The sequence below is a fragment of the Hemitrygon akajei genome, chromosome 7 (assembly GCF_048418815.1).
Source record: "Hemitrygon akajei chromosome 7, sHemAka1.3, whole genome shotgun sequence".
NCBI lineage: Eukaryota > Metazoa > Chordata > Chondrichthyes > Myliobatiformes > Dasyatidae > Hemitrygon > Hemitrygon akajei.
The window spans coordinates 12536875-12558825 of NC_133130.1; the positions used below are offsets into that span (position 1 = coordinate 12536875).

The following is a 21951-nucleotide window of genomic DNA, read 5'->3' on the forward strand; positions in this document are numbered from 1 at the left end:
ACTGTGCTGTTATTGGGGGGGGGGAGGCATCCAGTGCAAATGAGAGAGAGAGAGAGAGAGAGAGAGAGAGAGAGAGAGAGAGAGAGAGAGAGTGAGAGAGAGAGAGAAGATTTAATGTTATGGCTCCTCTGCTGATTGTTTTCCTTTCCCCAAGGACACTTTGCCTGCTTGGTAAGATTCCTGCAGAGAGAACTGGGTGGAGCCGATTGATGGACAGCTGGTGTCCCTCATATGGTGATAAAAAGCAGGTCCACTGGGACACAGACAGACACACCACAGGACACTGAATGAGCTTTGTGCACCCTCGTGAAGATGGGGTTTTGGAGGATCAATTCTGGGAGATAGATCAGTGGCTCACAGTGTGAAAAGGTGCGACTGGTGGGGAACTATTTGTGTGTCCTCTCTTGCCTGGTGATAGTTCCACCACTGAAGAATGGTCGTATGTAGTATGGTCATAGTCGGTGACCACAGCAGGACTTCGGGAGACAACGGGAAGATCGATGGCAATGGCATCACCTCTCATCACCTCTCTTTCTCTCTCTCTGCCAACATTACTCAAACAACTACCTCAACCTGAACTGAACTGAACTCTTCACCATCATAAGACTCTATCCATTTACCACTAGGTTTGAAAGATCCTGGTTTTGTTTCCTATTTCCACACTTTTGTATATATATCTATATATTATTGCTAACCTGTTTCATATGTTTGCATTCTATAGTACTGTATTGCATAGTTTACTAAGAAACACTATTAGTTACTAGTAATATCAGACTCCGAAGTGTTTCCTATTTCTGCTAGTTCTTTAACCCAGTCACTGGGTATTTGACAAAATTGGGGCCTTTGTCCAGGATATGAACAAAATTTGTGTGGGGGCTTGTTGAATTGATTGGGGTAAATTCCCTTAATTGATTTGGTTGTGTGGAAAAACAGCAGAAATAGACATTGATAAATTTTTGGCGGAGCCAACCTCAGAGGCATTAGAGGATGCCAGGAAGTTGGAGCTGTTGAGTATTGCAAAAAAGTTGAAACTTTCAAAGGTGAAGCCAACAATGAGGAAGTCAGAGATGCAAAGAGCCATAGCTGAGTATTATGTATCCAAGGAGGTGTTTCAAGTAAGGGAGCTGGAGTTGTTTCCTGAAAGTAAACCTAGCAGGTTTGAGGCCCTGTTTCGGATGGGAAAATTAAGACTCGAGGCTGAGGAGAAGAATAGAGCACAGCAGCACGAGTTTGAGTTATGAGTAATAAAGCTGGAGGCAGAGAAGCAGAAAGACGGAGGGAAGAAGCAGAAAGGCCAAGACAAGAAAAGGAAAGAGAGAGGGAGGAAAGGGAAAAAGAGAGGAGGTTTGAGATAGAAAGGATAAGAGTATTGCAGGCAGGGGGATGAGTGCTAGACCCAGTCGGGCGGTTCAAGGTTAGTCAGGAGGTTAAGTTGGTGCCCCCATTTGAGGAAACAGATGTCGATAGGTATTTTTTACATTTTGAGAAAGTCACTATGAATCGTAACTGGCCAAAGGGGAATTGGGCTGTTTTGTTACAAAGTGTACTTAAGGGGAAGACTCAGCAAGCTTATACAGCATTGTCTGCGGAAGACGCAAGGGATTACAATGAAGTAAAAGGGGCTATACTTAAGATGTACGAGTTTGTTCCAGAGGCATACAGACAAAGGTTCTGAAATTTGAGGAAGCCGTGGGATCACACGTATCTAGAGTTTGCCTCTGAGATGCAGATGTACTTTGATCACTGGTGTACTTCGAAAGGGGCAAGTGAGGATGTTGACAATCTGAAACAGTTGATGCTGATTGAGCAGTTTAAAAGGAAAGGCGACAACCCCGACTGCCTGCATTGAGCCTGTTAAGAGACCACTAAGGAAGGAGGGGTCAGGCCGAGTTCAAAAAGGACGCGAGAGATATATTTCAAATGGGTTGGTATCTGTAAAGGAGGGGTCAACCCAGTTTCCAATGAGAATCTGGAGAGATACTGGGGCTTGTCAGTCATTGATCCTCAGAAATGTGTTGGAATTCAGTGCTGAGACGGAGACTGGTGAAGTGAATGTGATAAAAGGTATTGGAAAAGGGACTGAGGTATAAAATATTTCTGAAATGTGACTTAGTATTGGGACCAGTCACCACAGGGTTGCAGTCTGAACTACTGATAGACAATGTGGATGTCTTACTCGGTAATTACCTTGCAGGTGGGGATGTGTACTCAGCAGTGCAACTAACAAGCAAGCCTGCGGCTGCTGAGGATCCGCCCATAGATTCTGAAGTTTATCCCACCTGCGCAGTGATCAGAAGCAAGTCGAAAAAGGCTGCTGATACAAATATCAATTTATCCGGGACTTTCTTACCGTCCCTGTATCAACAGGATTTAGAGGAAAGTAAGGCTGAGGAGAGTAGGGGGGACGAGGCAGATTTATTGTTATTGAGGAAAGAATTTGTGGAGGAACAGAGCAAAGATGCAGAAATTGAGGCTTTAAAAGAGACATCTGTCTCTGAGGAGGGAATTAAGAATGAGCCAGTGGGATACTGCATTAAAGGTGGAGTGTTAATGAGAAAGTGGAGACCGGCTACAGTGCCCGCAAATGAGGATTGGGTGATTGTACACCAGGTGGTGGTTCTGAAGGTTTATAGGGCTGAAATTTTGAATTTGGCCCACAAGATGCCTTTAGGTGGACATTTTGGAATAATGAAAACAGTACATAGGATTATGAAGGAATTTTATTGGCATAACATGAGGAGAGACATTGTTAATTATTGTAGAAGGTGTCACACATGCCAGGTGGTGGGAAAGCCGAATCAGTCCATCTCAAGGGCACCCCTTTGACCGATACCTGCTTTCGGTGAACCATTCTTCCGAGTCATAGTGGAATGTGTAGGGCCCTTACCAAGGACTGCAGCTAGTCGTTACTATGTGCTGACCATTATGTGTGCTGCCTCTAGGTTCCCGGAAGCTGTGCCTCTTGAGAGCATAAAAGCAAATGTTGTGGTAAAGGCACTTGTTAAGTTTTTCACCATGGTAGGGTTACCTAAGGAGATTCAATTGGATCAGGCGAGTAACTTCACATCCTGCACTTTCTAATAGATAGTTTCTGAGCTGGGAGTTAAACAAATTGTGTCCTCCACATACCACCCGGAGTCTCAAGGGACTTTGGAGCGGGGCTCTCTCTCACTCTCCCTGTCTCCAACATTACTCAAACAACTACCTTGACCTGAACTGAACTGAACTCTTCACCATCGTAAGACTCTATCCATTTACCACTAGGTTTGAAAGATCCTGGTTTTGGTTCATATTTCCACACTTCTGTATATATATCTATCTATTATTGCTAATCTGTTTCACATATTTGCATTCTATAGTACTGTATTGCATAGTTTACTAATAAACACTATTAGTTACTAGTAATATCAGACCCCAAAGTGTTTCCCATTTCTGCTGGGTTCTTTAACCCAGTCACGGGGTATGTTACAATCTGAAACTTCTTCATTCTGGTGATGACTTTAAGTTTTCATGTATGAGCAATTCCCAACAGCGCATCCCTCTCAGCATCATCCAATGCTTCAGGGATGGTTCCACCAGAAACCTATCAATACTGACATCCATTGCTGCTGATTTCCCACTCAAGTAAACAAAAGGGATTTCCCCCAATTATATTGACCATTAATCACTCCATTAAGCCCCCCAAAATTTAAAATGGCTCCCAACAATTTTAGAATGGCTCCAGACAATTTGTTCATGTACCAGATGGTACCCCAATTTTGGTACGTACCCCATAATGGATTAAAAGAACCAGCAGAAATGGAACATATCTGCAGTCTGGTTTTCCTACTTAAAAAATACTATTTTATTAGTATCTACATAATATAGTAATAAAAAAACCTGATAAATCAAACAGGTTAGCAGAGTCTATGCATATATAAGTGTGGAAATATAAAACCCCAAACTTCTTCAAGTTTAGGTGGTAAATGATACAGTCTTAGGATAGTATAGGAATGAAGTCAGTTCAGTTCATTATATTGAGTGTAGTAGAATTGAGGAGAGAGAGAGAGAGATGATTTGTTATCCAAGTGTAAAGGGGGTTTCTTCTGTTTCTTTGTTACTGCGTATGTTAATCAAAATGGCTTCTTTGTTTTGTTAAAAGTAAGAATGCTTCTTTGTTGCGAGAGAGTGCTGGAAGCTTGTATGGGATCAAATTTACTGATAACGAGAATTGTATTCTTTTGTTAACCAATTGGGATTAATGTTGTTCTTTCTTCTGAGTCTGTAAGCTATTGTTGGAGATGGGGAGATCGGAGCAAGGGGGTGAGAAAGAGAGGATGCGATGCTGTAAACTGGGTGAGGATCGGACCCTAAGTGGGGGTCCGAGGCCAGGAGGTACGCAGAGGAGAGCAGACGAAGATAGATGTGCTTGGTTGACCACTTCGGGTGGTCCTGAGCTGTGAGTCAAGGAGTTCAGAGGGGATCGAATGGTGGCCAGAAGACTTCAGTAATTGAGCTCCAATGGTTGTGCATGAAGTGGTTTGGACCTTGATAAGTTTGGCGCCTGTTCTTTATTTTCTTTTCCGTCATGTATACTGTATCATTATTAATTACTTAGTTATAGTAATCTTTATAAATTGTAATCATTTAATTGCATATGGTGTTCTGTCTGTTCTTTGGCGAGGTGGGGACATCACACAGCATCCACACAAGCTGATTATCCAGTTTGGCGGAGCCGAAGGCCGCTCCCCCTAAACGAGAATGAGCTGAGCGAGCCTAAGGCGATCCAGGGGGTTACAGAAGTAAGCCGATGCCATAGGTCTTACCAGTGTCCTCCGAAAACCTTTTAAAGTCACCAACTGTGACCACACTAAGGGTACCGTCTTCATACTATAGAGCTATCAACCCAGGCAAGGGGGAAACACACCGAAAGCTTTCCATCGGTCACCACTTTTCCACACTGCGAGCAAAACTCACCCTTTCATGGGCACTCAAAGCTCAGCCAGTGTCTGTTTCTTGGGTGTCTTTCATGTGTCTCGTGTGTCTACCAGAAAGCCAGCTGACCTTGTATATATACCCAAACATGCTGAACACCAGCTGTCCATTATATAGCTCTGCCCTTCCATCACCGTAGCAACTCACGAGCTGCTTGGTGCTCTCTTTCTCTCCGAATCAATGGTACACACTCCCTCTCATTTTAAAGGCACAGTCCATAATGATTATCCCTTTGTATTTCGTCACAAACGGGACACCAGCAGAGCAGCAATGGCTGGAGTTTCTGCGAGAAATGAGAGAAATGCAAGTTAGATATATACCAAATAAGAAGAATTTTTTGAATGGAAGAAGGACACTATCTTGGCTGACAAGTGAAGTCAGAGCCAAAGTAAAAGCAAAAGAGAGGGCATACAAGGAAACACAAAGTACACTGCAAATGCTGAGTTCATCCAGCTTATTTGGGCATACAAGGAAGCCAGGGCTAGTGGGAAGGTAGAAGATTGGGAAGCTTTTAAAAACTTGCAGAAGTAAATGACAAAGGTCATTAGGAAGAAAAAAAAGAATTATGAAAGGAAGCTGGTGACTAATATCAAAAAAGACACTAAAAGCTTTTTTTAAGTACATAAAGGGTAAAAGAGAGTTCAGTGTAGATATTGGACCAATTGAAAATGATGCTAGAGATATTGCAATGAGTGACACAGAGTTAGCAAAGGAACTGAGTGTGTACTTTGCATCAGTCTTCACAGTGGAAAACATCAACAGTGTACTAGACATTCAAGAGTGTCAGCGAAGTGAAACATGTGCAGTGAAAATTACAACTGAGAAAGAGTTCAGTAAGCTTAATAGTCTGAGGGTAGATAAATCTCCTGGACATGATAGAATGCAGCCTCGGGTTCTGAAGGAAGTAGCTGAAGAAATTGCAGACACATTGACAATGACCTTTCAAGAATTGATAGACTCTGGCATTGTACTGGATAAGTGGAAAAAGCAATTGTTACTCCACTATTTAAAAAGGGTTGGAAAGCAGAAAGTAAACTATAGACTTGTTGGCCTGACATCAGTGTTTGGGAAGTTGTTGGAATTGATTGGTATGGATGAGATTATGGAATATCTGGAGGCATATAACAAGATAGGCCAAAGCCAGCATGATTTACTGAAAGGAACATCCTGCCTGACTAGCCTACTGCAACTTTTTGAGGAAATTGCAAAGAGAAAAGACAAAGGAAATGCAGTAGATTTGGTGTCTTGGATTTTCAGAAAACCTTTGACCAGGTGCCCCGCATGAAGTTGCTTAGGAAGATAAGAGCCCATGGAATTACAAGAGAGTGACTAGCATTGGCTTAGAGTGGGAATAAAGGGATCCTATTCTGGCTGGCTACCAGTTACCAGTGGAGTTCCACAGGAGTTGGTGTTGGGACTGCTGCTTTTTACGAAGTATAACAAAGATTGGACTATGTGATTAATGGATCTGTGGCTAAATTTGTCAATAATACAAAGATACGTGGAGGAGCGGGTAGTGTTGAGGAAACAGAGAGCCTGCAGAGAGACTAAGATAGATTAGGGGAATGGGCAAAGAAGTGGCAAATGAAATACAATGTTGGAAAGTGTATGGTCATGCCTTTTGGTGGAAGAAATAAATGCACAATTCAAAATATGCAGGATACCCTGAAGGTTGAGTCAGTGGTGAAGAAGACGAATGCAACATTGGCATTCATTTTAAGGGGAATAGAATATAAGAGCAGGGATGTGATTTTGAGGCTCTATAAAGCACTGCTGTGACTACATTTGGAGTATTGTGTGAAGTTTTGGGCTCCTTATTTTAGAAAGGATATATTGACATTGGAAAGGGCTCAGAGATGATTCATGAGAATGATTCCAGGAGTGAAATGGTTACTGTATAAGGAAGGTCTGGCAGCTCTTGGGCTGTATTCCCTGGAGTTCAGGACAATGAGGGGTGACATCATAGATGTTACGTACAAGCAGCAATAGATCTCACATGGAGTCTGGTTTTGATGTTAAAACCACTATCTTTATTAGTATCTACTCAAAATATTAAAGATTAAACAAAAATAAACAGAAGTTAAAAGTGTTATGCATGTATATGTGTATGTATGTGTGTGTGTGTGTGTATATATATATAGCTCCCAAACTATCAGGCTTAGGGAACAATTCTTAAAGTCTTAGGATGGTAAAGTAGAAAAAGTCCAGTAATCCATGGGATAAGTGAGTGAGGGGAAATTTATGAATTCACATTAAAGTGTAGAGAGGAGGCGATTATGAAAGATTCCACAGGCTTCACATTGGGTAAACAAAGTAATTGTCATTGAAGAGCTTATCCGTCAAGTCATTCGGAAATCTACATCAAAATATCACCAGGTGACAGTCACAGGAATATCAAGTGGTTACCACAGAACACCCCAATTCCAATGATACCACAGGGTACTCCAACAAATCCACACCTACAGATTATATGAAGAAACAGTCACACATCTATTGTGCACTGTGTGCCGATAATCTTCTGTGCATGGGGGAGTTCCACACCATAGCAGTGACAAGCTGACATTCCGACAGTCTCTGTCTCTCTCTCTCTCTCTCCCCCCCCCCCAGTCCGTCGCAGCTTTTCATACTGACAGCATAGTCCGGCCTCATCCAAGTGTCTTTTAAAGTGACAGTCTACAGTAAACAATACCTGTGTCTCGTAACACCTCCCCTTAAAAAGGGAACATTTTGATCTGAAAGAGCAAACTTTTTAACTGCAAAGTACAAAATATGAAGCAATACAGGTATGGTTACCATATATAAGTATATGTAGTATGCTATAAACTAATATATTGCAGAAGTGTATACAAATATCGGATTCTATTCCACTATTAAAAATACATTGCAAGCTTAACATCTAGAAAGACAATCGGCAATTATATTGTCCTTGCCTTTAATATCAGTTATCATAAAATCATACTCCTGCAAAATCAGACTCCAGTTCATCAATCTTCTATTTTTGTTTTTCACCTTACTCAAGAACACTAGTGGATTATGATCTGTATAAACCACAAGTGGTTTCTGAGCTGTGCAAACATAAACATCAAAATGCTGCAAAGCTAAAATAAATGATAATATTTCCTTCTCAATGGTGGAATAATTTCTTTGATGCTCATTGAATTTCTTTGAAAAGTAAGCCACTGGATGGTCAGCATCATCATAATCATCCCTCCGTAATAACACTGCTCCTGCAGCTTCATCACTAGTATTCACAGTGAAAGAGAATGGCTTTGCAAAGTCAGGTGCCTTGAGCACAGGTTGATGATATAAGATGGCTTTGAATTCATCAACTACCTCCTGACAAGGCCCTGTCCAAACAAACTTTTCACCCTTCTTCAGGAGGTTAGTCAATGGGAGAGCAACATCAACAAAGTTCTTACAGAACTTACGATAATATCTGACCATTCCCAAGGATATCCTAAAGGCTTTTTTACTGGTTGGAATGGGAACCTCAGAAATTGCCCAAACTTCTGCCTGAGCAGGAACATGCCTTGGCCTACATGACGAAACTGTAAACTGCAAACATAAGTAAACTGTAAGGAAAGCTTGTCAAACAGCTTTTCTACTGCAGAGATATGGGCTTCCCACATGTCATTTCCTGTGACCAAATCATCAATATAGGCATCTGTGTTTTCTAACCATTGAATTACAGAATTACTCATTCTCTGGAATGTTCCTGCAGCATTTTTCATTCCAAATGGCAGAACATTGTAGTCATACAACCCAGAAGGCGTTACAAATGCAGAAATGTCTCTACCCATATCCATTAAAGGAACACACCAATACTCTTTCAACAGATCGATCTTTGTAAGAAACTTCGCTTTTTCAACCTTGTCTACACAATCATCCACTCTAGGGATTGCGTAAGCATCTGTTTTTGTTATGGCATTCACCTTTCAATAATCAGTGCAAAACCTGATACTACCATCTGGTTTAGGTACCATAACAGAAGGCGAAATCCAATCTGAAGTAGAAGGCCTAATACAATTTTCCAACATATACTAAAATTCTTGTTCAGCAACTTTACACTTACCAACATTCATGCGATATGGGTGTTGTTTTATGGGTCTGGCATTATCAACATCTACATCATATGATGCCCCGTTCTTCTCTTTAGGACATCAGGGAACATATCCCTAAATTTCAGAATCAGCTACTTCATTTGCTGCCACTGCTGTGGCTATAAATGCGCCGATTAAGACTCTAAGATAGTCAGATTTGTCAGTCTGGCAGGAACAATGTTTGTTTTAAAACAGGCTTCAGATGTATCAGCTAGTACATTCCCAGCGAGGTGAGATTCATTGTTATTGACAACACCGGTCACAGCTGCTGTTTGTTTTTCATAATACAGTTTTATCATGTTTATATAACAGAGCTGTGCTTGTCTTCATCTGTCTGGTATTTTGACTACATAATCCAAATCATAGATTCTAGACACAATCTCATAAGGACTGTGAAATTTTGCTTGTAAATGGTTGGTTCGTCTGGGATACAACACCAGCACTTTATCTCCCACCTGGAATTATCTAATTTGAGCTTCCTTATTGTACCAAGATTTCATTCTGTCCTGAGAATCTTTTAAGTTTTCCCTTGCTGAGCTACAAGTGTGCAATCTGCCCTTGAATTTCAAACCATAGTCTAGCAAATTAACATGCAGGTCACTGTTAATCCACTGTTTCTTCAATAATTCCAAAGGTCCTTGTACCTGGTGTCCAAACACAAGTTCAAAAGGGCTAAAGCCTGGGGATTCTTGCACCGACTGCTTTACTGCAAACAAACGCAAATATACTCCCTCATCCCAATCCTTCTGATTTTCAGTACAGAATGTCTTAATCATGGGTTTGAGGGTAGAATGAAATCTTTCTAAGGCCCCTTTTGATTCTGGATGGTACAAAGACGGCATAATTTGTTTGGCTCCCAGCTCATAAACTACCTGTTGAAATAATCCTGACATAAAATTACTTCCTTGATCAGACTGATTTTGTTTAGGCAAGCCAAATAAAGTGAAAAACTTTATGACAGCCTTTGACACAGTTTTATCTCTGATATTCCTGAGAGGTATTGCTTCTGGAAACCTAGATGTGGTACACATGATAGTTAGCAAATACTGATGGACAGCTTTAGTCTTTGGCAATGGGCCAACACAATCCACAATAACTTTAGAAAAGGGTTCCTTGAATGCAGGGATAGGCTGCAGTGGGGCCACTGGTGTGGTTGATTAGGTTTACCCACAACCTGACAAATATGACAAGTCTGGCAAAATTTCGCAAAATCTTTCCTCAAACCAGGCCAAAAGAATTATTTCAAAACCTTGTTCACAGTTTCATTCACACCTAGATGGCCACCCAAAGGCATATTAAGGGCCAAAGTTAAAATCTCATTCCTATTGACTTTAGGAACTACAACCTGGTGAATCATTCCTCACTTGCAGGAATATCAGGTGATCTCCACTTGCTCATTAACACTCCATTCTGGACATAATATCCTACTGGCACTGGCACTTCCTCAATCTCATCACCTGGGAGTGCTTTTCCTCTCAAGGCTGCAATCTCAGGGTCTCTGCTCTGTTCTGCTATAAACTCCTTCCTGGACAAAGACAAATCTTTACCACAAGGATCCTGCTCAAACAGTGAAGGCAGGAACATCCCTGACAAATCATCAAAACTTAAATCCTGGCTTGGGCTATCATGGGTAGCAGAACAATGCTGCACAGAACCATTCACATTGGCAAGCTTCTTGGCTATAGCTTGAGTTACTGCACAGAATGGATACGTGTTAGAATCCATCTTTGGGTAATCAGTGTTTGGCTTAGTCATCAGCTGCACTACTGGGACAACTTAGCCACCTGTGAGGTCATTCCCTAACAACAAAGAAGCACTTTCCACCAGTAAACTGGGTCACAGTCCTATCTTAACAGGTCCCAAAACTAACCCTGGCTCTAAGATTACCTTGTGCAGAGGCACAGAAACAATGTCATCCCCAATGCCTTTAATAAGATTTACCTTACCAGTGGCAGTCCATCACTAAACTTTAATACACTGTCTAACAAGAGTGACTGAGAAGCCCCAGTATCTCAAAGAATTTTCATTGGTACCGGGGTTCACCCTTCATTTACTGAAACAAATCCCTCTGACATGAAAGGACTAAATTATTTTCTAACCAGGTCAGACATCTCAGCCTTTAACTGAGCTTCATCAGAATGTGCTGAACCCTGTGGGTTCACAGGTGTTTCAAAGCACTGGAATTACCTCCTTTTCCTTCTTCTTCAGGAGGGAGCAATTAGCCATAACATGACCAGGTTTCTTACAATAGTGACAATAAGACCTGAATGTTTCTCCTTTAATTGCTTCCCTTCATCCTTACCTTTTCCACTAGTCCCAGATTTAATTTCTGGTTTACCCTGACTATCCATGCTATACTTCTGCGAGGTCTTACTCGGGGTAAACTTAACCATGTGGTGGGTTAAAGCAAACTCATCTGCTAATCTAGTAGACCCTTGCAAAGTGGCAGCATCCTTTTCATCTAAATATGCTTTTATATCATTATGGATGCACCTTTTAAACACTTCAATTAAAATTAACTCTTTCAGTTTTTTGAAATTATCATCCACATTTTTAGATGTGCACCATCATTCAAAACACACAAACTTCTCATAAGCAAATTCCACATGAGTCTGGTTCACAGATTTCCTCAAATTTCTAAACCTTTGCCTGTAGGCTTCTGGAACCAGCTCATAGGCTTTAAGCACAGCCTACTTCATGATTTTATAATTAGCTGCAGCTTCAACTGATAGGGCAGAATAAGCCTGCTGAGCCTTACACTTAATTACACCCTGTAACAGAAGAGGCCAACTAAATTTTGGCCATTGTAGGTTCTTAGCAACCTTCTCAAAGTGCTGAAAATATTTACCAACCTCAGCTTCATTAAATGGAGGGACCAATTTAACTTCCCAACTTGCAACAAACTTATCACCAGAGTCAAACACTAAACACCCTTACTACAATTTCTCCATCTTCTCTATCTGATAGATAGATAGATAGATAGATAGATAGATAGATAGATAGATAGATAGATAGATAGATAGATAGATAGATAGATAGATAGATAGATAGATACTTTATTCATCCCCATGGGGAAATTCAACTTTTTTTCCAATGTCCCATACACTTGTTGTAGCAAAACTAATTACATACAATACTTAACTCAGTGTTTCCACCCCCTGTCTTGCTGCTTCCTCCCTCTGTTTGGCTGCTTCTTCAGCTGCAAGCTGCCTCTGTTTTTGTCATAACTCAATCTCAAGCTGTTTTCCTCTTAACTCAGCCTCGAGCCGTTGCTGTCTTTGCTTTTCCTCAGCCTCTATTTTTAGTTTTTCCAACTTGTACTGGAGCTCAAAATCACTGGGTTTACTTTCAGGAAACAGCTCTAACATCTTGGTGTGAAACTTCCCCAAAGAAATATAGTGCTCAGCTATTTTCTGTTGAATCTCTACCTTTTCCATAGATGAGTTTATCAAAACAAATCCCAGATTTATAACAACAGCCACCAAGTCGTCCTTTTTGACCTTATCTAATGCTGCAGGGGTTGACCATGCCAGAAATGCATCAATCTTCATTGCTGCTGGTTTCCACACACAAGTCAATCAAAAAGGAAGCAACCAATGAGATCGATAATCAATCAATCAATAAGCTACAATTTTATTCATGTTGCGAATGAGCCCCCAATTTTGTTACATATCAGTAGCAATAGATCACACATGAAGTCTGGTTTTGATGTTAAAACCATTACATTTATTAGTATCTACTCAAAAGATAAAAGATTAAACAAAAATAAACAGAAGTTAACAGTGTTATGCATGTATATGTGTGTGTATGTGTATGCATATATATAGACACACATATATATATATATATATATATATATATAGCTCCCAAACTATCAAGCTTAGGAACAACTCTTAAAATCTTAGGATGGTAAAGTAGAAAAGGTCCAGTAATCCACAGGATAAGTGAGTGAGCGGAGATTTGTGAATTCATGTTAAAATGTAGAGAGGAGGCGATTATGAAAGATTCCACAGGTTCCACATTGGGTTAACAAAGTAATTGTCATTGAAGATCTTATCCGTCAAGTCGTTCCGAAATCCAAGTCGAAATATCACCAGGTGACAGTCACAGGAATATCATCTTTAAGTGGTTACCACATAACATCCAGATTCCAGGTAAGGGCCAATAAAAGTGATACCACAGGATACTCCACAAATCCACACATATGGATAATATGAGGTGACTGTCACACATCTGTAGTGCACTGTGTGCCGATGATCAACCCAATCATTTTGGCATGGGAGAGTTCTACACCATAGCAATGACAATCTGAAGTTCCAACAGCCTCTCTCTCTCTCTCACACTGAGAGTCTCAGCAGTCCATCGCAGCTTGTCATACTGACAGCATAGTCCCGCCTTAGCCAATCGTCTCTTAAAGTCACAGTCCACAGTATACGAAACCTGTTGTCTCATAACATAGAAACATTCCAAATGTGAAAAGGCCTGAACAGATTAGATATGGCAAAGATATTTCCCATGGTAGGGGAGTTGAGGACAAGAGGGCATGACTTCAGTATTGAAGAAAGCCCACTTAGAATGATCCTTTTGTAGTGGAGGGAGATGTTCAGGCCCTTGGATATGAATAAATCCCCTACGTTACTGTTGTTGGCATGCTTTCGTTGTGTAAATGAATCTGTAGAATGTTTGTACATCAAAACTCTGATACCATGTGTACTCCCTGCCCCCAACTTCACTGAGCTCATATAGAACTTGGCTCGCAAGCCGGCTCTGCTAACAGCCACTGAACTCAGTGGTGAGAAGGCCACCATTCTTAAACAATATGCATCTAGGGTCAGTAGGGTTTGGGTCCAACCAAACAGGAACCTTGTGATGTTTTGATGAACAGAACGTTGATTTGAGCAAACACTGTGTAAATACTGCCCACACACAACTATCCATCAGCCAGAAATAACAGATCATACACCACATACAATTATAAAGAAAATGCATTTACTAATTTCAGCTTTATCAAACAGTGATGAAGAGGAGACAAAAAAGGATAAAAAGGGCTCATTTCAACTAAACCACTCTAACTGTGCACATGCATTGGAGATCATGTTGTCCAAAGTTTGGATATGACCAGCAGAACTTCCCATCTTGGACTCTTTCATCTCGCAAAGCACTCCTTGAAATCACCTTTTCCCGTTGGATCGAATCCTACTGCTTTCTTTCCTGATATTCTCTCTGAGTCTCCAACCAAAAAGACTAGGAACCCCACCAGTGTCCGTCACAAATCTCTCTTTGCCCTGCTGTCTCTAGAGCCTTCTCTCAGTTCTGTAATCCTGTTCAGCCAACACAACATTCCTAAGTTGCCCCTTGCCTTTAGCTGAAACCCAGCTTAACACAGACAGTGCTGTGTATCCTGTTCAATTGACTGTGAGAGGTGGGTTTTAATCAGTGTCTGAAATCACTCGAAATTGCTATGGGAGATTAAATAAGTGGTAGAATCATTGAACAAGTAAAAGGTCCCTTTAAACCAATGAATGTGTAACCAAGTACAACTCCAATGTCACATTTAAATTTACAGATGTTGGGCAAATCAAAGGTGATGATAAATTGTCGCACAGGAGGAAGATTGAAAATCTGGTTGAATGGTGCATTAATAACAAGCTCTCACTCAATATCAGCAAAAACCAAAGCACTGACTACACGAGGAAGTCAGAGGTCCATGAGTCAGTCCTCATGAGGAGATCGGAGAAGGTCAGTAACTTTAAATTCAAGGCAGTGTATGGTAACATATACAAACTTTGATAATAAATGTACTTCAAACTTGGAATCAGGGAGACATTTGGTGGGAACGTGGGGAGATTCAAAAATGAGATTACATCAGGATGAATGTAACTGGGTGGTCGATGGTGATCTGGACTCTTTGAGCTTGTTCTTCTTCTAGTTCACTCCAGATGAGTGAATGAAATGTCAGAAACAAGAGCAGAGTCAGAAAGCTTGCTTCACACCAGTTGTCTGTAGTAGCACAGTCTGATGTACAGTTACTGTGCTCATCGCCATTAGCACCACTGACTGACATCTGAACCTGACCAATCAATGGCCTTCAGGTGACCACTGAGATATTTCAGCATTTCAACAGTGAAAGCCCCCAGTTGCAGCACCTTCCCATCCAGCAGGTTGGGCAGCTTTAATATGTGGGCAATGATGTCATTGAGAACAATGACCAGTGCATCCACGTTACAGAATTTCTCACTGCGAAACTTCAACACTTCCACTTTACCAAGCAGTTCATTGACAGCAACTGTCCCGTGTTTCAGCAGGTAATCTAATGCAAAGCGATTGTTCAGCAGCTTGTGCAGGCTGTTGAGTTGACCCTCCACACTTTTTATTCTTTTTTCTGTCCAGTCAATCTCGTCCATTGTCCGCTTGATGCGGGAGATACAGGATTCCAGATCCCTTGAACACTTTGAAATGTACTCCCCTTCTCTTTGCACTTGTCTCCTGATCGATTGACAATTCTCCTCTGCATCGGCTCTACCAATTTCACAAGCGATAGCAGTTATAGCTCCTGAGGAAAGAAATGTAGAGAGATGAATATGTAGAGTACATAGATGAAGCCAGAAATCCCCAGGACCTGACTAGTTGCCTCCTGGACCATGTGTGAAGATAGTGCAGAAATTGCAGGGGCCTTGGAGAGGTAATTACAATATCCTTTACCATGGGTAACATGCTGGAGAAAAAGAGGATAGTTAATATTGCTCTGTTGTTCGAAAAAGGCTCTGAGAACACACCTGGAAGCTATATGTGGTTGAACCTGTGGTCAGTAGGGGGGAAATTATTGGAAGATACTTGAATGGCCAGGATATATAAGTGATTTATCTAGACAGGGTCTGATTGGGGAGAGTCCAAAGGCACAGGACAGATATGTCCCACAGAGGAGGTAGTTCTAAAGCAGCAGGAGTAGGCAACCGTGGCTGACGAGAGAAGATAAGGACTGCAGCAAAGCCAAGGAAAGGGCATATAATGTAGCATAAGTGAGAGGGAAGTTGGATGATTGTGATGTTTTAAAACTTTTAGAGAAAGCCTCTAAAAAAGCCAAAGGGAAAAGATGAAATATGAGAGCAAACCAGCCAATAATATAAAGCAGGATACCAAAAGTTTTTCAGTTATATAAAGAGTAAAAGGGGATGAGATTTGATATTGGACCACTGGTAAATGCTGTTGAGATGGTAATTGGGCAGAGAGAAATGATGGACACTCTTAAGAAGTACTTTGAAACAGTCTTCACTATGGAAGACACTAGCAGTGTGCCAGAGGTCCTTGAGTGTCAGGGAGCAGGAGTTAATGCCATTGGTTTTACAAAAGAAGAATTGCAAGGCAAACTGAAAGGTCTTAAAGTGGATAAGTCACCTGGACCAGATGGAAAACATAAGAGAATCCTGAGAGAGGTTACTGCAGAGATAGCAGATGCATTGGTTATGATCCTTCAAGAATCACTTGATTCTGCCATGTTCCTGGAGGACTGGAAAATTGTGAATGTCACATCACTATTTAAGAGGGCAAAAGGAAGGAAATTAGAGACCAGCTGGCCTAACCTCAGTGGTCAGGAAAGTGCTGGAGTCTATTATTAAGCATGAAATTTTGAGGTACTTGGAGACTAATGATAAAATAATTTTGAACAATTTATTTCTTCGGTATTCACTAAGGAGAAGGATATTGAATTGTGTAAGGTAACAGAAACAAGTAAGGAAGTTATGGAAACTATGATGATTAAAGAGGATTTTAAGGAATATAAAAGTGGATAAATCTCTAAGTCCTGACAGGATATTCCCTAAGACCTTGAAGGATGTTAGAATAGAAATAGTAGGGGCTCTGACAGAAATATTTCAAATGTTATTAGAAACAGGGATGGTGCCAGAGGATTGGCGCATTGCTCATGTTGTTCCATTGCTTAAAAAGGATTCTAAGAGTAAACCTAGCAATTATAGGCCTGTAGGTTTGACGTAGTGGTGGGCAAATTAATGGAAAGTATTCTTAGAGATGGTATGTATAATTATATGGATAGACAGGGTCTGATTAGGAACAGTCAACATGGATTTGTGCGTGGATGGTCATGTTTGACAAATCCTATTGAATTTTTTGAAGAGGTTACTAGGAAAGTTGACGAGGGTAAAGCAGTGGATGTTGTCTATATGGACTTCAGTAAGACCTTTGATGAGGTTCCACATGGATGGTTAGTTAGAAAGGTTCAATCGTTAGGTATTAATATTGAAGTAGTAAAATGGATTCAACAGTGGCTGGATGGGAGATGCTAGAGAGTAGTGGTGGATAACTGTTTGTCAGGTTCGGAGGCCAGTGACTAGTGGTGTGCCTCAGGGATCTGTACGGGGTCCAATGTTGTTTGTCATATACATTAATGATCTGGATGATGGGGTGGTAAATTGGATTAGTAAGTATGCAGATGATACTAAGATAGGTGGCATTGTGGATAATGAAGTAGGTTTTCAAAGCTTGCAGAGAGATTTAGGCCAGTTAGAAGAGTGGGCTGAAAGATGGCAGATGGAGTTTAATGCTGATAAGTGTGAGGTGCTACATTTTGGTAGGAATAATCAAAATAGGAATCCATGGTAAATGGTAGGGCATTGAAGAATGCAGTAGAACAGAGTGATCTAGGAATGATGGAGCATAGTTCCCTGAAGGTGGAATCTCATGTGGATAGGGTGGTGAAGAAAGCTTTTCGTATGCTGGCCTTGATAAATCACAGCATTGACTATAGGATTTGGGATATAATGTTAAAATTGTACAAGGCATTGGTAAGGCTGAATTTGGAGTATTGTGTACAGTTCTGGTCACTGAATTATAGGAAAGATGTCAACAAAATAGAGAGAGTACAGAGAAGATTTACTAGAATGTTACCTGGGTTTCAGCACCTAAGTTACAGAGAAAGGTTGAACAAGTTAGGTCTTTATTCTTTGGAGCATAGAAGATTGAGAGGGGACTTGTTAGAGGTATTTAAAATTATGAGGGGGATTGATAGAGTTGACATGGATAGGCTTTTTCCATTGAGAGTAGGGGAGATTCAAACAAGAGGACATGAGTTGAGAGTTAGGGGGCAAAAGTTTAGGGGTAACACAAGAGGGAATTTCTTTACTCAGAGAGTGGTAGCTGTGTGGAACGAACTTCCAGTAGAAGTGGAAGAGGCAGGTTCGGTATTGTCATTTAAAGTAAAATTGCATAGGTATATGGACAGGAAAGGAATGGAAGGTTATGGGCTGAGTGCAGGTCGGTGGGACTAGGTGAGCGTAAGCATTCGACATGGACTAGAAGCGCTGAGATGGCCTGTTTCTGTGCTGTAATTGTTATATGGTTATATGGTTAAGTCGAAGTCAGCATGGTTTCTGTCAAGTGAAATCTTGCCTGAGAAATCACTTAGAGTCCTTTGAGGAAGTAACAAGCAGGGTGGGCAAAGGAGAGGCAGTGGATGTCATTTACTTAGATTTGCAGAAGGCTTTTGATAAGGTGCCACACTTGAGGCATCTTAACAAGATAAAATCCTATAGCATTACAGGAAAGATACTGATATGGATAGAGAAATGGCTGAGAGGCAGGAGGCTGTGAGTTGGAATAAAGGGGGCCTTTTCTGGCTCCTCAGGGGTTAGTACTGGGACCGCTAATTTTCGCATTTTCGTCAGTTATTTGGATAATGTTATTAACGGGTTTGTAGCCAATTTTGCAGATGATACAAGGATAGGTGGATGGGTAGGTCATGTTGAGGAAACAATGTGATTGCAGCAGGTCTTAGACAAATTGGAAGAATGATCAAAAAATTTGCAGTTGGAATGCAGTGTTGGAAAATGTATAATAATGCATTTTGGTAAAAGGAACAATAGTGCGTACTACTATCTAAATAGGGAGAATGTTTCAACATCATAGGAGCAGAGGGACTTCGGCGTCCTTGTACAGGACTCCCAGCAGATTAATGTACAGTTTGAGTCTGTAGTAAAGAAGGCAAATGCAATGTTGGCACTTACGAGGGTGATTGATAAGTTTGTGGCCTAAGGTAGACGGAGTCAATTTTAGAAAACCTAGCACATTTATTTTTCAACATAGTCCCCTCTTACATTTACACACTTAGTCCAGTGGCCGTGAAGCATACGGATCCCTTCTTTGTAGAAGTCGGCGTCTTGGAAGTGCGGAAGTAGGGGTGATTGATAGGTGCACACAGCTCTCGTTACATGCACATTCAGTTCAACTCTTTGAGTAATTATGCAGAAAGTTTGAAGTTAATAAATCCTCTCCTTCCACCTTAGACCACAAACTTATCAGTCTCACAGTCTCACACTTGTAGGTAAGTATTGGCAGTTTTCTTTTCAGTTTGGACACAATGAAAAATGCCCTGTTCAACAGTAAACACGAGGAAATCTGCAGATGCTGGAAATTCAAACAACACACAGAAAATGCTGGTGGAACACAGCAGGCCAGGCAGCATCTATAAGGAGAAGCACCGTCGACGTTTCAGGCCGAGACCCTTCGTCAGGCCTAACTGAAGGGAAAGACAGTAAGAGATTTGAAAGTAATGGAGGGAGGGGGAAATGCGAAATGATAGGAGAAAACCGGAGGGGGTGGGATGAAGCTAAGAGCTGGAAAGGTGATTCTCTAACTTCCGTTAATGCCCCTCCTCCCCTTCTTACCCCATCCTTGACATATTTAGTTGTTTGTTTTTTTCTCTCTCTCTCTGCCCATCACTCTGCCTGTTCTCCATCTCCCTCTGGTGTTCCCTCCTCTCCCTTTCTTTTTCCCGAGGCCTCCCGTCCAATGATCCTTTCCCTTCTCCAGCTCTGTATCACTTTCGCCAATCACCTTTATGAACTGAAATTGCTTGTCTAGTGATCTAAAGTAGACACAATGATGCTCCAGGTAATCTGCTAAATCTGAGATCATTCTCCGATAAGCTGTGTATTGTGTGCATTGGCAGGTTTACAGAAGTATCTTGCTAGACTCAGGGTATGGGTCACCTTGTTTAACCGCTTTGAACCCGTTAGAGTTGAAGAGAATGAAGAGACATAAAATACCAGATGTCATGTGGAGAAGGGCAATAAATGGATGCTGGCTTAGATCAGAGACAATTAGCAGGTGTTAAAGGTCAGCCAGATGCTCCATAGACAATAACACTGAAATACAACATTTGAACTGGTAAGCAACAAACATAAAAGCAGATGCTTTGGGTGCGTTGGCAGCAATAACTCTCTAGAGACACAACATTGCAGATGCAGAGAACCCCAGTGACACATGGAGATTTGGACCAGGACCATGAGGAGCATATGGCCCACAGAGACCCCTTGTTACTAGGATTACCTTTTCTATTCTTTGACAGCTCACGGAGGGTCAGGAAAACCTAGTGAGAGTAAACACAGGAATGTGGTTGTGCAAATTCACGTGTTCTTCTGTTGAGACAATAAAGGTACTTGTTGGTAATCACAGATTCTCTCTGTACCTCCCTGATTATTATTACAAAGAGGTAAATCATTGTAACAGGTCTTAACCCATGATCTAACAGCTGAATGGCCAGTCAGGTGCTGAACACTCCTATTGTCTCTGTTGTTAAATGTTTGACTGATCTTTACTGCTCACTCATTGTTCTGCAAACAGTGCCAGACACTCTCTCTGGAACTAACCAACATTTTCTAACCTTATTACGAGCAGACACTCACCTGCAATTGTGCCAATAATGGGAATAAATAAAAGCCCAATGCCAATGTTCCGTCCAGTTTCCATCGACCTCTCAGTTTCCCTTTGTTTCTCCAATGCTTGCTCTGCATGTCTCAGTGACTCTCTCAAATGACGCAGACGATTTTCATATTCTTCCTTCTCCTTTCTAATGTTTGGTAACTGGGCTTGTAAACGGCTTAGCTGCTGTTTCTTCTCTTTCATTGCTTGTTGCAATTGGCCTTTCTCTTCCGTTAACTTCTCACAGTCTGACTGAACCTTTCTGAGGTAGACAGAAGCCGTGTCATATGCTCCCTGTGCTCCGCTGTGTGCTTCCTGGACCAGCATCTGGATGTTGGCAATATCCATCTCAGTCAAGCTCCTGTTCCTGATTTTGCTCAGCAAAGTGGCCAGTAACTTCACAGCTTCAATCTCTCTTGAAAGATATTTTTCAATCATATGGGCATCTCCTTTCTTACTGAAAAGCTGTACAACTGCCATGGTCCCTTTAGAAACACAGAGGTCAGATATTATCCAGTGACATTGTCACATGCTCCATGGGCCATAAGTTATACAGCATGGAAACAGGCTCTTTGGCCCAATAGGTTCCTGTTGTCCCATGTGCCCCATTCATGCCAGTCCCATTTGACAGAGTTTGGCCCATAACCTTCTAAACATTTCCAAATCATGTACTTCTCCAATTGTTTTTTTGTTTTGTACCTACATCAGCCACTTCCTCTGGCAGCTCGTTCCCCTTTGTGTCAAAAAATAGCCTTTCAACTTCCTATTAGATCTTTTCCCCTCACCTGAGTGCATTCACCTGATACATGCCCCTCAGCATTTCACCTGATCCATGACCCTCAGCATTTCTACACCTCTATAAGATCAAAAAGTTAAAGTCCTATCCTGTCCAAGCTCTCCCTATAATTCAGTCCCTCAAGTTGTGGCAACATCATTGTAAATCTTTTCTGCAATCTTTCCAGCTTCATCATTTCTTTCCTGTTTCAGGTTGACCAAAGTGGAATGTAATACTCTAAATGCATCTTCAACAGCCTCCTGTAAAACCGCTACAGACCTTCTATCCTCAATGTTATGACTTATGAAGGCCAGTACACCAGAAGTCTTCTTCACTACACTGTCTGCCTACGGCTGAAATTTAGTCTACTTGTACACCAAGGTCCCTCTG

The 21951-nt window shown here is 41.3% G+C and overlaps 1 protein-coding gene across 3 annotated transcripts in view; it reads right to left on the reverse strand.

Moving 5' to 3' along the window:
- Positions 1 to 13792: 13792 nt before the first annotated feature.
- Positions 13793 to 21951, reverse strand: part of LOC140730228 (uncharacterized) — a 56265-nt gene continuing 48106 nt past the window's right edge. For all 3 annotated transcript variants that reach the window (XM_073050401.1, XM_073050400.1, XM_073050399.1), the window contains 2 exons: positions 20771 to 21271; positions 13793 to 15627 (listed from right to left, as the gene is read on the reverse strand). In XM_073050401.1, coding sequence (XP_072906502.1) covers positions 15119 to 15627; positions 20771 to 21266 — 1005 coding nt within the window. In that variant the 5' untranslated portion in view covers positions 21267 to 21271 and the 3' untranslated portion in view covers positions 13793 to 15118. The remainder of the gene's footprint in view (positions 15628 to 20770; positions 21272 to 21951) is intronic.